The sequence below is a fragment of the Dysidea avara genome, chromosome 6 (assembly GCF_963678975.1).
Source record: "Dysidea avara chromosome 6, odDysAvar1.4, whole genome shotgun sequence".
NCBI lineage: Eukaryota > Metazoa > Porifera > Demospongiae > Dictyoceratida > Dysideidae > Dysidea > Dysidea avara.
The window spans coordinates 21,191,193-21,203,777 of NC_089277.1; the positions used below are offsets into that span (position 1 = coordinate 21,191,193).

At 36.9% G+C, this 12,585-nt stretch overlaps 1 protein-coding gene across 1 annotated transcript in view; it reads left to right on the top strand.

The window, feature by feature from the left end:
• The window catches only part of LOC136259140 (uncharacterized), a 210,484-nt gene that overhangs the window by 182,722 nt on the left and 15,177 nt on the right, over positions 1-12,585 (top strand). Inside the window, exons 5-6 of the mRNA XM_066052563.1 lie at positions 4,511-6,686; positions 7,610-7,930. Coding sequence (XP_065908635.1) covers positions 4,511-6,686; positions 7,610-7,930 — 2,497 coding nt within the window. The remainder of the gene's footprint in view (positions 1-4,510; positions 6,687-7,609; positions 7,931-12,585) is intronic.

Sequence of the window (12,585 nt, forward strand, 5' to 3'; positions counted from 1 at the left end):
GGGTGACTTGTTTATAGCTGAACTCTCTTCAGTGTGACTTACAATGTTCTGAATCTCTACAGTGACATATTTGTAGCTGAACTCTCTACAGGGTGACTTGCTTGTAGCTGAATTGTCTATAAGATTAACTGCTTGTAGCTGAACTCCCTACAGAATAACTTACAATGTAATATAATCTAAACCAAAACAGCCAAGCTGTAAATAAAGAGTGCGGCCCCCAAAAAGGCCAGGATGAAAAAAGATTTGAAATTGGCGGCCAAGAAATGGCTGTGATGGTAGGTTAATGGCAAAAAAATTTAATTACAACAATTCAAGTGAATTTGCGTTGCCTCCTCCACTAGGATTCGGCACCAAATTCACCTGAATTGTTGTAATTAAAATTTTTGCGATTAATCTACCATCACAGCCATTTCTTGGCCATCACCTTGGATTTCACATCTTTTTTCATCCTGGCCTTTTTGGGGGCCGCACTCTTTTTTACAGCTTGGCTGTTTTGGTTTAGATATCACTTCTTTATGTTTTGCAAGCCACAAAGCCAGCCATTAACTGGCTTTGTGCTACCTTCTAACTTGTTTTTTTTTTTTCTACAGGAATTGTGGAACAATGGAAGAAATGTTTTGTACAGCTTTTTGTCTGATTAAAAATATTAATATTTAACAAAAAAAGATAATCATACTGTAGGTAATAAGGTGGCTTCTTATACATAACTGAACTGTAGCTGAAACTCCCATTGTTTGTAGCTGAACTCTTTTCAGAGTGACGTGTTTCTAACTGAACTCTCTACATGGTGATTTGTTTCCAACACATATTTCTACAGGGTAATTTGTTTTTAGCTGACCCCTATAAGGCAACTTGTAACTAGCTGATATCTCTACAGGGTGACTTGCCTGTAGCTGATCTCTCTACAGGGTGATTTGTTAGTAGCTGAACTCTCTACAGGATAGTTTCTTTGTAGCTGAACTCTCTACAAGGTAACTTCTTCTAGCTGATCTCTCTACAGGGTGACTTGTTTGTAGTTGAACTTTCTACATGATGGTTTCTTTGTAGCTGGACTCTCTACGAGGTAACTTCTTCTAGCTGATCTTTCTACAGGGCAATTTATTTGTAGCTGAGTTCTCTATAGGGTGGTTTATTTGCAGCTGAACTCTCTACATGGTGGTTTCTTTTTAGCTGAACTCTCTACAAGGTGACTTCTTATAGCTGAACTATCTACACAGTGATCTTTTCGTAGCTGAACTCTCTAAAGGGTGATTTGTTTGTAGCTGAACTCTCTACAAGATGATTTGTTTCTAGTTGATCTCTCTATATGGTAACTTGTTTGTAGCTGAACTCTCTACAGGATGGTTTCTTTGTAGCTGATCTCTCTACAGGGTGACTTGTTTATAGCTGAACTCTCTACAAGGTGATTTGTTTGCAGCTGAACTCTCTACAGGGTGGTTTTTTGTAGCTGAACTCTCTACAAGGTGACTTCTTCTAGCTGATCTCTCTACAGTGCGATTTGTTTGTAGCTGAATTCTCTACAGGGTGATTTGTTTGCAGCTGAACTCTCTACATGATGGTTTCTTTGTAGCCAAACTCTATGCAGGGTGATGTGGTTGTAGCTGAACTCTCTACAGGGTAATTTGTTTGTAGCTGAACTCTCTACAGGATGGTTTCTTTGTAGCTGAACTCTCTGCAGGGTGATTTCTTCTAGCTGATCTCTCTACAATGTAACTTCTTATAGCTGATCTCTCTACTGGGTCACTTGTGTCTAGATGTACACTCTACAAGGTGATTTGTTTGTAGCTGAATACTCTTCAGGGTGATTTTTGTAGTCAAACGCTCTGCAGGGTGATTTGTTTGTAGCTACAGGATGGTTTCTTTGTAGCTGATGTCTCTACAGGTGGCTTGTTTCTAGCTGATCTCTCTACAGGATGGTTTCTTTGTAGCTGAACTCTCTACAGGGTGATTTTTTCTAGCTGAACTCTCTGTAGGGTGATCACTTCACAGTTGATCCCTCTACAAGGTGGCTTCTTCTATCTGATCTCTCTACAGTGTGATTGGTTTGTAGCTGAACTCTTTACAAGGTGACATTTTCTAGCTGAGCTCTCTTTTGTTTCTAGCTGATGTCTCTACAGAGTAACTTGTTAGTAAAGCTGAAGTCTTTACATTGTGGATTTTGGTTGTTAAACTCTTAGCATTAAATCTTGTTTGTAGTAGAACTTCTACAGAGTGAATTGTTTGTAGCTGAACTCTCTACAGGGTGCATGACTTGTTTATAGCTGAACTCTCTTCAGTGTGACTTGTAATGTTCTGAATCACTACAGCAATATGTTTGTAGTTGAACTATCTATAGGGTGACTTGCTTCCTGCTGAGCTGTCTATAAGATTAACTGTTTGCAGCTGAACTCCCTACAGAATAACTTGTAATGTATAGAATTCTATAATGGAGTAAATAAATTAGCTGAATGCTCTATTAGGGTGATTGTTCTATTAGAGTATCTCGATCTCGGATTTGCTACACGGAGTTGACTTTCAAATCATAACACAGTGGTTTGTAATCCGATTCTTCTGTACTACAGCAAGGACTTTCTATGAAAATTATTCCAGCTATATACCGATTTTCAGCTCATTGCTCTAAGCGGTTTGCCTAGTAGGCGTAAAAACTAATCCCTTTTTTATTCATAAAAATCGATCGCGTAATTGTGACACAGGTTGGGTTTTGTGTCATATCTCCATGGTCTTTATCTCGATTCCTTTCAAACCACCAAAAGGCACTCCTACGATGGTTACTCCATCTACATAGCAATTTTCAACTCATTCCATGAAGCGGTTTACCCTGTACTGTAGGCGTGACAACAAATCGATCTTGTTTTACACCAATAATCGGTCATAACACCTGCACCATTCATCGAATTTGCAACAAAATTGACACTAGGATTCGCCTTTGGACTCCCTTTCTGTGTGCCAAATTTCAAGGCGATCAGAGTACGCGTTTGCGTTTTATAGCAATTTTTGCAAGTGTGCGAAAACACGAAGAATAAGAGAAAAAATGTTTCGCTGCTTGTATCTCGGAACTGGCTGGAGTGATTTTCTTCAAATTTGGTATGTAGACTCCCCTGGCTGGCGGGTAACTCTGTAGCAAATTTGGTTCCAATCGGATAAGGGATCACCGAGATACAAAGGTGTGAAAATGACGTTTTCTTTCTTCCTGTCAATATACCCACGGTGTGGCATCTTGGGCCGCACGACATACTATCGTGTGCCTTGATTCTATAATGGAGTAAGTTATGAATGTAACTTAATGCTCTATTAGGGTGACTGTTCTATCAGAGTATCTCGATCTCGCATATGCTACACGTTGTTGGCTTTGGAATCATAACTCAGTGGTTTGTAATCTGATTCTTCTGTACTACTACAAGAACTTTCTATGATAATTATTTCAAATACACACCGATTTTCAGCTCATTGTTCTGAGCGGTTTGTCTGGTAGACGTGAAAGGTAATAGTTTTTTTATTCATAAAAATCGATCGCGTAATGGTTGGGTTTTGTGCCATATCTCGATGGCATTTAAATGGATTCCTTTCAAATGACAAAAAGGCACTTCTACGATAGTTACTCCATCTACATAGCAATTTTCAGCCCATTCCTTCAAGGGGTTTACGCTGTGGGCGTGACAGACCTTCTACCTTATGCACTTGTCAATTTCATGTCCCACCCCCACCCGGGGGTGGTGGGGGAATACAGGGGATTTGACAAATCATGGTGTCAAATTCCCCACTACTGGGGCAAAATCAGCTGTCAAATCCCCACTATGTCCCCACCCCCTAGTAGGGGATTTGATAACACCTCAAGGATAAACGCATAATTGATGCATGCGACTAATAATTAACCTGGTATACACATGTAGCTAGTAAAATTATAGTGAGTACGATTTAATTGTTTAAAAATGCAACTACCGAAAATCGGTCAGTGAATTGGAGAACTGTCAATTGCCCCAGGGGTGGGGACAAGAAGCAATGTCAAATCCCCACTTGGGGTGTGGGGACGCCCGGGGGTGGGGGGTGGAGCATGAAATTGAGAAGTGCATTATTTTGCACAAAATAATCGTTCATAACTGCGTGAATGTTCATCAAATTCCTACCACACTTGGTACTGAAATTCACCTTAATGTTCCATTTACGTGTCAAATTACAGCCCAATTGGAGCACGCATTCGTGTTTTATGAAGGATTTTGCAAAGTGTACGAACAGAAGTAAAAGTTGGGTCGCACGACACACTACCGTGTGTCTTGATATATAATTTCATCAGCATGATTTTCTCTAATTTCAAATTCCCTAACTATGAATTCCCTAGTTCCACTGAAAAGAATTTTCCAAATCTGTGGTTAATTTCCTAATGTTACAAGCATAGTACTGCATATTTCCTAGCCTATTCCTACAACATTAAGTAAACACTCGTAACCAATACCTACGATTAAATTTAATCTTTTCCTACATTATTATAAACATATTGTATTCTGTTTTATAGAGAAAATCACTGGTACAAAAATTAAATGAAGCGAAGAAAAAACATGGAACAATTGCAGTACGTTTTATCAAAATCCTCTTCACTGGATCAGGAGCCGCAGGGAAAACAAGTTTCAGTTACCTCCTACTAAACAAAAAAATAACTCAACACCATCACAGTACTAACATGATACATGCAAGTCATGCTGTGTCACTAAGAAAAGCTGCTTTCCATAAACATGAACAAAAAGTAGTGTGGGTTGAGATGGATTCCAGCCTAGAAATGAAGCACTTGCACACTGTATTGTTATCTGAAAAATTACCATCCAAACAAACAGCATCTTCACAACATGATCAACAAAATCCTGAAAATATTGATGGAAAAATAACAGCTGAGGTCCAGCAAAAGGCACAAGGTAGTGAACCACAACAGCTCTTTACTGCCCAGCCTATACCAAAGAAAGTTTCCAAAACTAAAGCGGTCAAACAGTGGTTTTCTGGACTGGTTACTAAATCAGTCAATGTAAAAAATCTCTCTGTTTTCAACCCAATTGTATGGGACAGTTTAAAATCTCATAAAGATACTACTACTGGACACCAACCTGGTGATGTCCTTAATATTGTCACATTGCTGGACACAGGGGGTCAACCACAGTATATCCATTTGCTGCCTACTGTCAATGTCTATCCCACTGTCAACTTTGTGATACACGACTTAACCAAGAGCTTTGATGATCAAGTACTGGTAGAATACAGTGAACATGGAAAACATACATTTCAACCTTATCATCTTAGTTATACAAATCTTGACATGATCAAGCTACTTATGTCCAGCACTAATGACTGTTTGGAAATGTCAACTCAAGCTCCTCAGCTGCTAACCCATCCTGGAAATGATAAAAATTCTTATTTGTGTTTTGTAGGAACTCATGCAGATAAAGTTATCAAAGAAGTTGTCCAGGGAACTACTAAAGTAATCAAAGCATTAGTAAAGAAAACAGATTGCAAGGCATCGATTTTATTAAACGAAGGTGGAAATGTGTTATTCCCAGTTGATAACACAACTGCAGGTGACGAGAGAAATGAGGATCCCGTTGCGGATGTAATTCGGAATAAAATTGAAAAAATTGCTGAAAATAAAAATGTGTATGAATTGCCGATTACATGGATGCTTCTAGAACTTGAAATACGACAAGTGTGTACAAAAAGTAAGAAATTGCACATTTCATTTACAGATTGTGTTGCACTAGCTAAAACAAGCCATCTGATGTCTAATCCAGAAGAAGTTAAGAATGCTCTGATTTATCATCATCTGTTAGGTGTTCTAATTTTCTTTGAGGAAATTCCTGGTTTACGAGATTATGTCATTATTGACCACCAATGGTGGTTTGATACACTCAGCAACATCATCAGCTTTACTTTCAAAGATGACAGTGACTGTCATGGTGTGGTCCACAGGCTAAAGTACAAAGGCATACTTTGTAGGGAAATACTCCAGAAAGTGGAATGGGAAGGTGACGTCAAAGAAGAATATTTCTTACTTTTGTTGTCTCATTTGAAAATTATTGCTCCATTGCACACAAATAGTGCTCAAAAAGATGAATACTTTATTCCATACATTTTACCAGCATACACGGCCCAGCAGCGAGATGCAATTCTTTACCGATATGGTCATCTTCAAGGAGTGCCACTGCTGATGCAGTTTAAGTCTGGTATTTTACCTAGAGGTCTGTTTTGCTGTCTGGTTGTTCATCTTCTGCAAAGGCCACCACTGGACTGGCAACTCCATTTCACTGAGGATGATGATTATCATGTGTTCAGCAATCTAATCACATTCAGTCTTCCCAATGCTTTCTCTTTATCTCTCCTTGACAAGGTTTCTCATTTAGAAATACAAATAAGACACAAAGTCATTAAATTTGGTAACACTTCAGCTACTACTGTACATCTTGATGTTTACCACAAGATAATGGAAGCTTTGTCCAAAGTGTGTGATCAATTAAACTTTAGTTTTGAAAGAGTTCAAGTTGGATTTTTCTGTCAATGTGGCAAAAGTTTTGAGCACCATATTGCTATTGTGCCTTCTTGGACTACTACTACAAAATTGTTTGCAACCTGCAGTGCAAGCAGTGTAAACCAGTTACAGTTAGCACCAGGTCATCTTGTGTGGTTTGATGATGGTGTGGCTTCTAAATTGGGTAAGACAGGAATCATTGATTAACAAAAAGCATAAAAATGAGTTCTACATTATAGCTGTGGTATGTCTATGTGTGTAGTTGTACTCCAGTTATCCAGACACTAGTAACTAATGCTAAGAATGATTGCTCAATTATTAGAGTACTAACTCAATCATTGTATTACTCCACAAACTAATTCAAAAGTTATGTGCTTTTAACTATCAGTTTGTGCTCTGGATAACCAGAAGCAGTGTAGTATGGTGAAGACATCACTTTTACCAATGTGTGTAGATATGGATTTATGTGATTACATGCTTGCATTAGTGTACAGATACTTTTATAGGTTTGCCAGACATATAAAACAGTGTCAAGAAAATTGATAGAGTTAGTTGAAATCAATGTTTGTAAATCCTAGTTGTCTTAACATCCACCTGTATACAAAGCACATCCTTTTAAAAATTATTTAGATACTAGTGATGGGCAATTTAAGTAGTACAATGCTTATACTAGAACCTACTACCTTACAACTCACTGTTGCATATTGTTGTTTGGCATGTGTGTATAAAGCTATAGTCTGTTCATGTTCCCTTGAGCCCTCGTTTCTTGTTAATAACTCTTATTACATGGGCCAGTTTCCCAAACATTTGGTAGCACTGTGAAGCCCTTTAAACACCAGAACTGTTTATCAAAAAGCGCTTTGATGCAGGTAAGTAATGAGGCTTTAAAATTTTCTATACATTACCATTCAAGCACGCAACCATGTTTATAACACGAAAACATATTTTGTTCCAGTACAAAACCATTAGGAGCGAACACATGTTCACCTCATTGATATTACTATATTTGGTGGGAGCTCAGGTGTATCTAGACGTACTGACTATAGGCCTGTATAAAGTCATCATGTAGGCAGAGCATACATGCATATTGTGGTTCTCATTATGTAGATCACTGTACAACAACAAGAGAATCCCATGTGTTTCAACAGTATTACAGCAAGTTGGTTGACTGTTTACCTACAAAGGAATTATCACACTACTTAGTGTCCCAAGGTGTACTCACTCTGATGGACAATGAAGACATTACTAGTTCTACCACTTCATCAGCCAAGGCAGCAGAAATGCTACTGAGTAAAGTTTCTCACTCATTGCAAAAAGGTGATGTAGTACCATTAAAGAAGCTACTAAATGTCATGCAAAGATATGGTAATGATGCTATTGATAATTTGTCGTGTGAAATTCAAAGGCTGCTGATCAAAAGTGATGAAGGTAAGAGTTTATTCAGATGCTGTATAAAATTATGCTAACACTATACTGTATTATACATGTACCAATGCATACAAGTACCAGGTTTTGGAATCCAGTAAGCTTGCATTGATTACGTTAACATACGTTTGGGGATGAAAAGCATAAAGCGTAATGCTGGCATAATGGAGCATAATTAAGAGCATAATGGGCAATTTCTGCCACAATAAATGTAACGTCTGCTATAACAGTCACAAAGTCATAGGCTAACTTTTTTGGATGGCAAAATGATTCCTGACAACAAGAAGAAAAATGCACTACTACAAGTTTACACCGCTTAACAAAATAAAGGCTTTTCATTGTGGGTTTAAATTTATAGGACACATGTAGTCATGTTCCAACTAGTACCAAGGCATGACAAAGCAGTTTAACTGAGCTTCAATCATTCAATTCGATATTATTTAACATGTCTGATTATATGGTTTTGGTGATATGATGATTATGATTATTGGAAGCTCGATTGGAAGACAATACAACAGAAACTCTGACGATAATAAAGTTAGTGTTGAGTTAGATAGCTAGTGAATGTCTGGATATTGAAAATAGTGAAGTCTCTGCAGGTCTGCAGGAGTTAATATCAAACGATGAGAATATTTCAAAAGATCAAGATTTTTTAATAGAGCAGTCAAACACTCTAATAGAGCAGTCATCGCATGCAACACAGAGAATGAGAGAGCCATTTAAGTGTTATCCCCAGGAAGATAATATTTTCTTGTCATGGTGCTGCAAATATAAGTTACATATTATTATACTGAGCCAAGGGCCGCCCCAGGAATTTTGATGACTGGTTTCCAAACTTTTGCTATATGCAAATTTAAATCTAGGGGATATGGGGGCAAGATTTTCCAGAAAATTGTGTAACTTGAAATTTAATCTGGTAGCAATATTGACAATTTAAAAATAGAATTATGTTAGGTATAATGTAGGCTGCTTAATTGTGCTTGCTTCTGGTACCGTATCAAGTGTAGACTAAAGAGTTAAGGGCCAGAGCTAATTCAACATTTGAAGCATACAACAGACATGGTGGTTGTTCTGAGGGTCTTGGGGCATGTCCCCAGGAAGCTTTTCAGATTTTAACACGCTGTTATATGGTTTTGGACTGTATTATTTTTTATTGTGTTGGCACAGGTAAATAAAATAGCTAGCTAACTACTTACAGTTCTTAATAGAAATACAAAATGCGGCTGTTCCATTAGAGTGGTTGACTGCTCTATTAGAGTATTTCGATCTGAACATTTGTACCATTGCAGATCACTGTAAAATACAATTTTGATTACCTGAATACACTTGACCAGCTTCTGAAAACCTCAAAAACCCCCCTAGGTCCACCCCTGTGAGCAGTTGCTGTCCTTTAATACCAATTGCTACAACTCAAAAGATCAATCAGAAGAGATGCATAATATTTTATTTGCATACAAAACTACAAGGGTATTAGACAATAAAAAGTCTAGAGCTTTTAAGGGACTATAGATATGCCACCAGACCTCCTGCTCTAATATGCCTACAAACTCTGTAGCACATCCCAATTACGAGCTGTTGCTATTATTTGTATGTTGCAGTTGAAGCGACACTTCTCCATTTACATTCTATTATATGAAGAACGTCTCTGCACAAAGGAAAAACACACAAAATAAAAACATAATACATTTCTGAAAAGCATAAAACCAAGCATAATAGGAAGAAAATTGAGGAAATGCCAAAAAGCATAATGGGCAAATTTTGGAGCATAATAGACTCAAGCCTAGAAACAAAAACAATGTTTGAAAGACTGACATAGCATCACAAGTAGTCTGCCTGATATTTCTACCAGAAGCCCTTGGACCACAAGTGCATATTATGTGATACTTTATAATTACTGTAAATTCTTTAATTTTAATGATTTAACAGTCATTTTACCATAAAGCCTTTAAAATGTAGCTGAGAATGCTTTTGATGTGGACACTGCTATTTGTCCAAAGCTTTTGAAGTGGGTATAAACAAAACATTGTACTGTAGTTAGTCTTACACCAACTATGCCAGCATAATTTTGAGCATAGTAGGCTAGCAAAAGCCTCAAGCATTATACCAGTATAATAGGATAAGTTTTTAATTAAATGCACAATGTGCTTGCCAAAAATACAGCAAAATTAATCATGAATGCACTACACCTTTCATATGAAGAAAATGTGCAAGGTTATCATTTTCATTGCTTCTTGGTTGATTATTCACACTTCGTGGAAATAAGATAAACATACTCTAATACAGCAGTCACTTAATCCAATACAGCAGTCAGGAAAGAAAGGATAATTTTGAGCATAATGGGTTGGATTTTTGAGTACTGCTCAACAGCATAATAGACTATTTTCAAAGCATAATTGGCTCAAGCCTAATATTGTAGTTACTGTATCAAATTTTGGTATCAATTCCAATATAGTGTTGTGAACCGGTATAAAGAAGTCAATATCCAAATATTCACTTCTGGATTTGGTAAACTCTACAGATTCATAGCAAGACTCGGAATGGTTTAATCTGGCATCACAAAGAGTTAAAACAAGCAAACTATCCCCCATAAATTCTGAGTTCCAACAGTATCTATGAAGCATTTTGTTTACTACAACCAGGAACACCCATGCAGTGATGCATACATGAGTTCCAAGTTTATCCCTCAGAAAGAACTCTTTTCAGTTTGTATGATTACATAACCTACTTATATAGCCAAGAGACAGTTTTGATTGTGGGTTTCAGATGATCTCACCACAGTGGTCTCAATTTTAAGCCACAAACGATCGTTGAACCCACAACTTTCTTTTTTCCTAAATATTATATTTTTACTACTCCAAGTTAAGGCAACATAACTACACTGCAATACCATAATAACAGCTAACTACAGGGGACTGTACAGCACAATAGATATAAAGCCCGCACCACAGGGTAATAACAGATATGCAATCAGATCTGTTAATTTTTTAATTCCTTTTCTTTATGTATACATAGCCAAAGGAACGGTCAAACAAAGTTTTAGCCCTAGGAGCCAAGAGCTGTAGAAGTTATAGTGCTACTAAGTGGTAGCAACTACTAACATCTGTAAGATTGATTTGCACAGTAATAATACAAAAACTAAACTACAGACACTTAATAAAAGAAAATGGCTATCACTTACGAATTGGTGCAGTTTTATACAGAGATGTAGTGCTACAAACATGTGACCTTGACGGGTCCATATCTCATTATACACATAAGATATTTGAAGATCCAGTCACATATGTATGTCAAAAAATTCATTTGATTTACCCACACAAAATGTTACATACTTTAATGAAAACATAGTCATATATTTCAATTAAGAGCTATTAACTACCCACCAACAAAACAATTAGTTGCATTGAAAATTACATATGGGATAGTAATTTCTTTCTCTTGAATGTTTATTAACATTGACAAGTACAATGTAATTTATTGTTTAGTTGACAAACTTAAATACTGGACACCCTGTTGGTAATTTGTTAGAAAAGTTTTGTTAACTCTGCTTGAGTTTTTCGATTTTGAGATAATGACTTGAACAAATAAATCAACAATAGAAACTATTATGTACAAATCATTGTCAGTAGTTGATCATGAACATGTGGTTTCCACCTAATTTTGCTGGTTGAAAGAGAGAGAGAGATGTCTAACTGAATAACTGACTAAATGAATGACTACTTAACTACTGTACAGGCCTTGCTAAGCATCACAACAAGGTTGGTTGTGTGTGTGACATCACAGCAACAAAACACTTACTAGTTAGCACTGTGTTTTTTAAGAAAAATGAAAATTTAAAAATATTAGTGATATTATGCATGCTACAAAGAAACAATACATAAGTTTTATTCATTCCATTACTTGGGGGAGCAAGTCTCAAATTAATTAGCCGAATTGGTGGATTATGCTGGCTATAAATTTTAGTATCAATAATAATTAGCCAGATACTTTATTATAGTATCATGCACATGATACAGTATTATATCGAACCATAGATATACAACTCATATAATTATAATGGCGATTGTAAATGGCATCACCGACCCAGTATACTACCCAAGGGCGGATTTAGGGGGGGGGGGGGGGGCTTGGGGTGCTCAAGCACCCCCCTCCAAAATTTTACTATGAGCAAGCTAGGAAGCTTCTAGAAGTTGCAGTATAGATGCAATTGCATCTTATACGTATGCATGGGCAATGAAAAGATGGAAAAAGAAGGGAGAATAGTTAATATTTACTTAGAATTACTAGGAGAGGTTCAAATTATACTTTTGGTGTAAGACTTAGCCTAAAAACTGCTAAAAATCGAAATACTCTAATAGAACAGTCAACTACTCTAATAGAACATCCATCATAATTTTTTTTAAAGAAGTTTCCAGGGTGCTTTCTTGACTTGTGCACTAACAACTTCTGTCAAATAGTTTAATTTCAGTTGCTGCTACATTGATGTTTGGGTTGACATGCTTAAGTAAAACAGTTAATTTCTTAGCATGCATACAGTTAACAAGGCCGCAGTATCTGAGAACTCTTTGTTTTTGCTTTATCAGTACCAAAGTTCCATGCTGCATTTATCTGAATCTAGCATCTATTGAAGCTAATAAAATTTAATGTCATGCAGGGTTTTC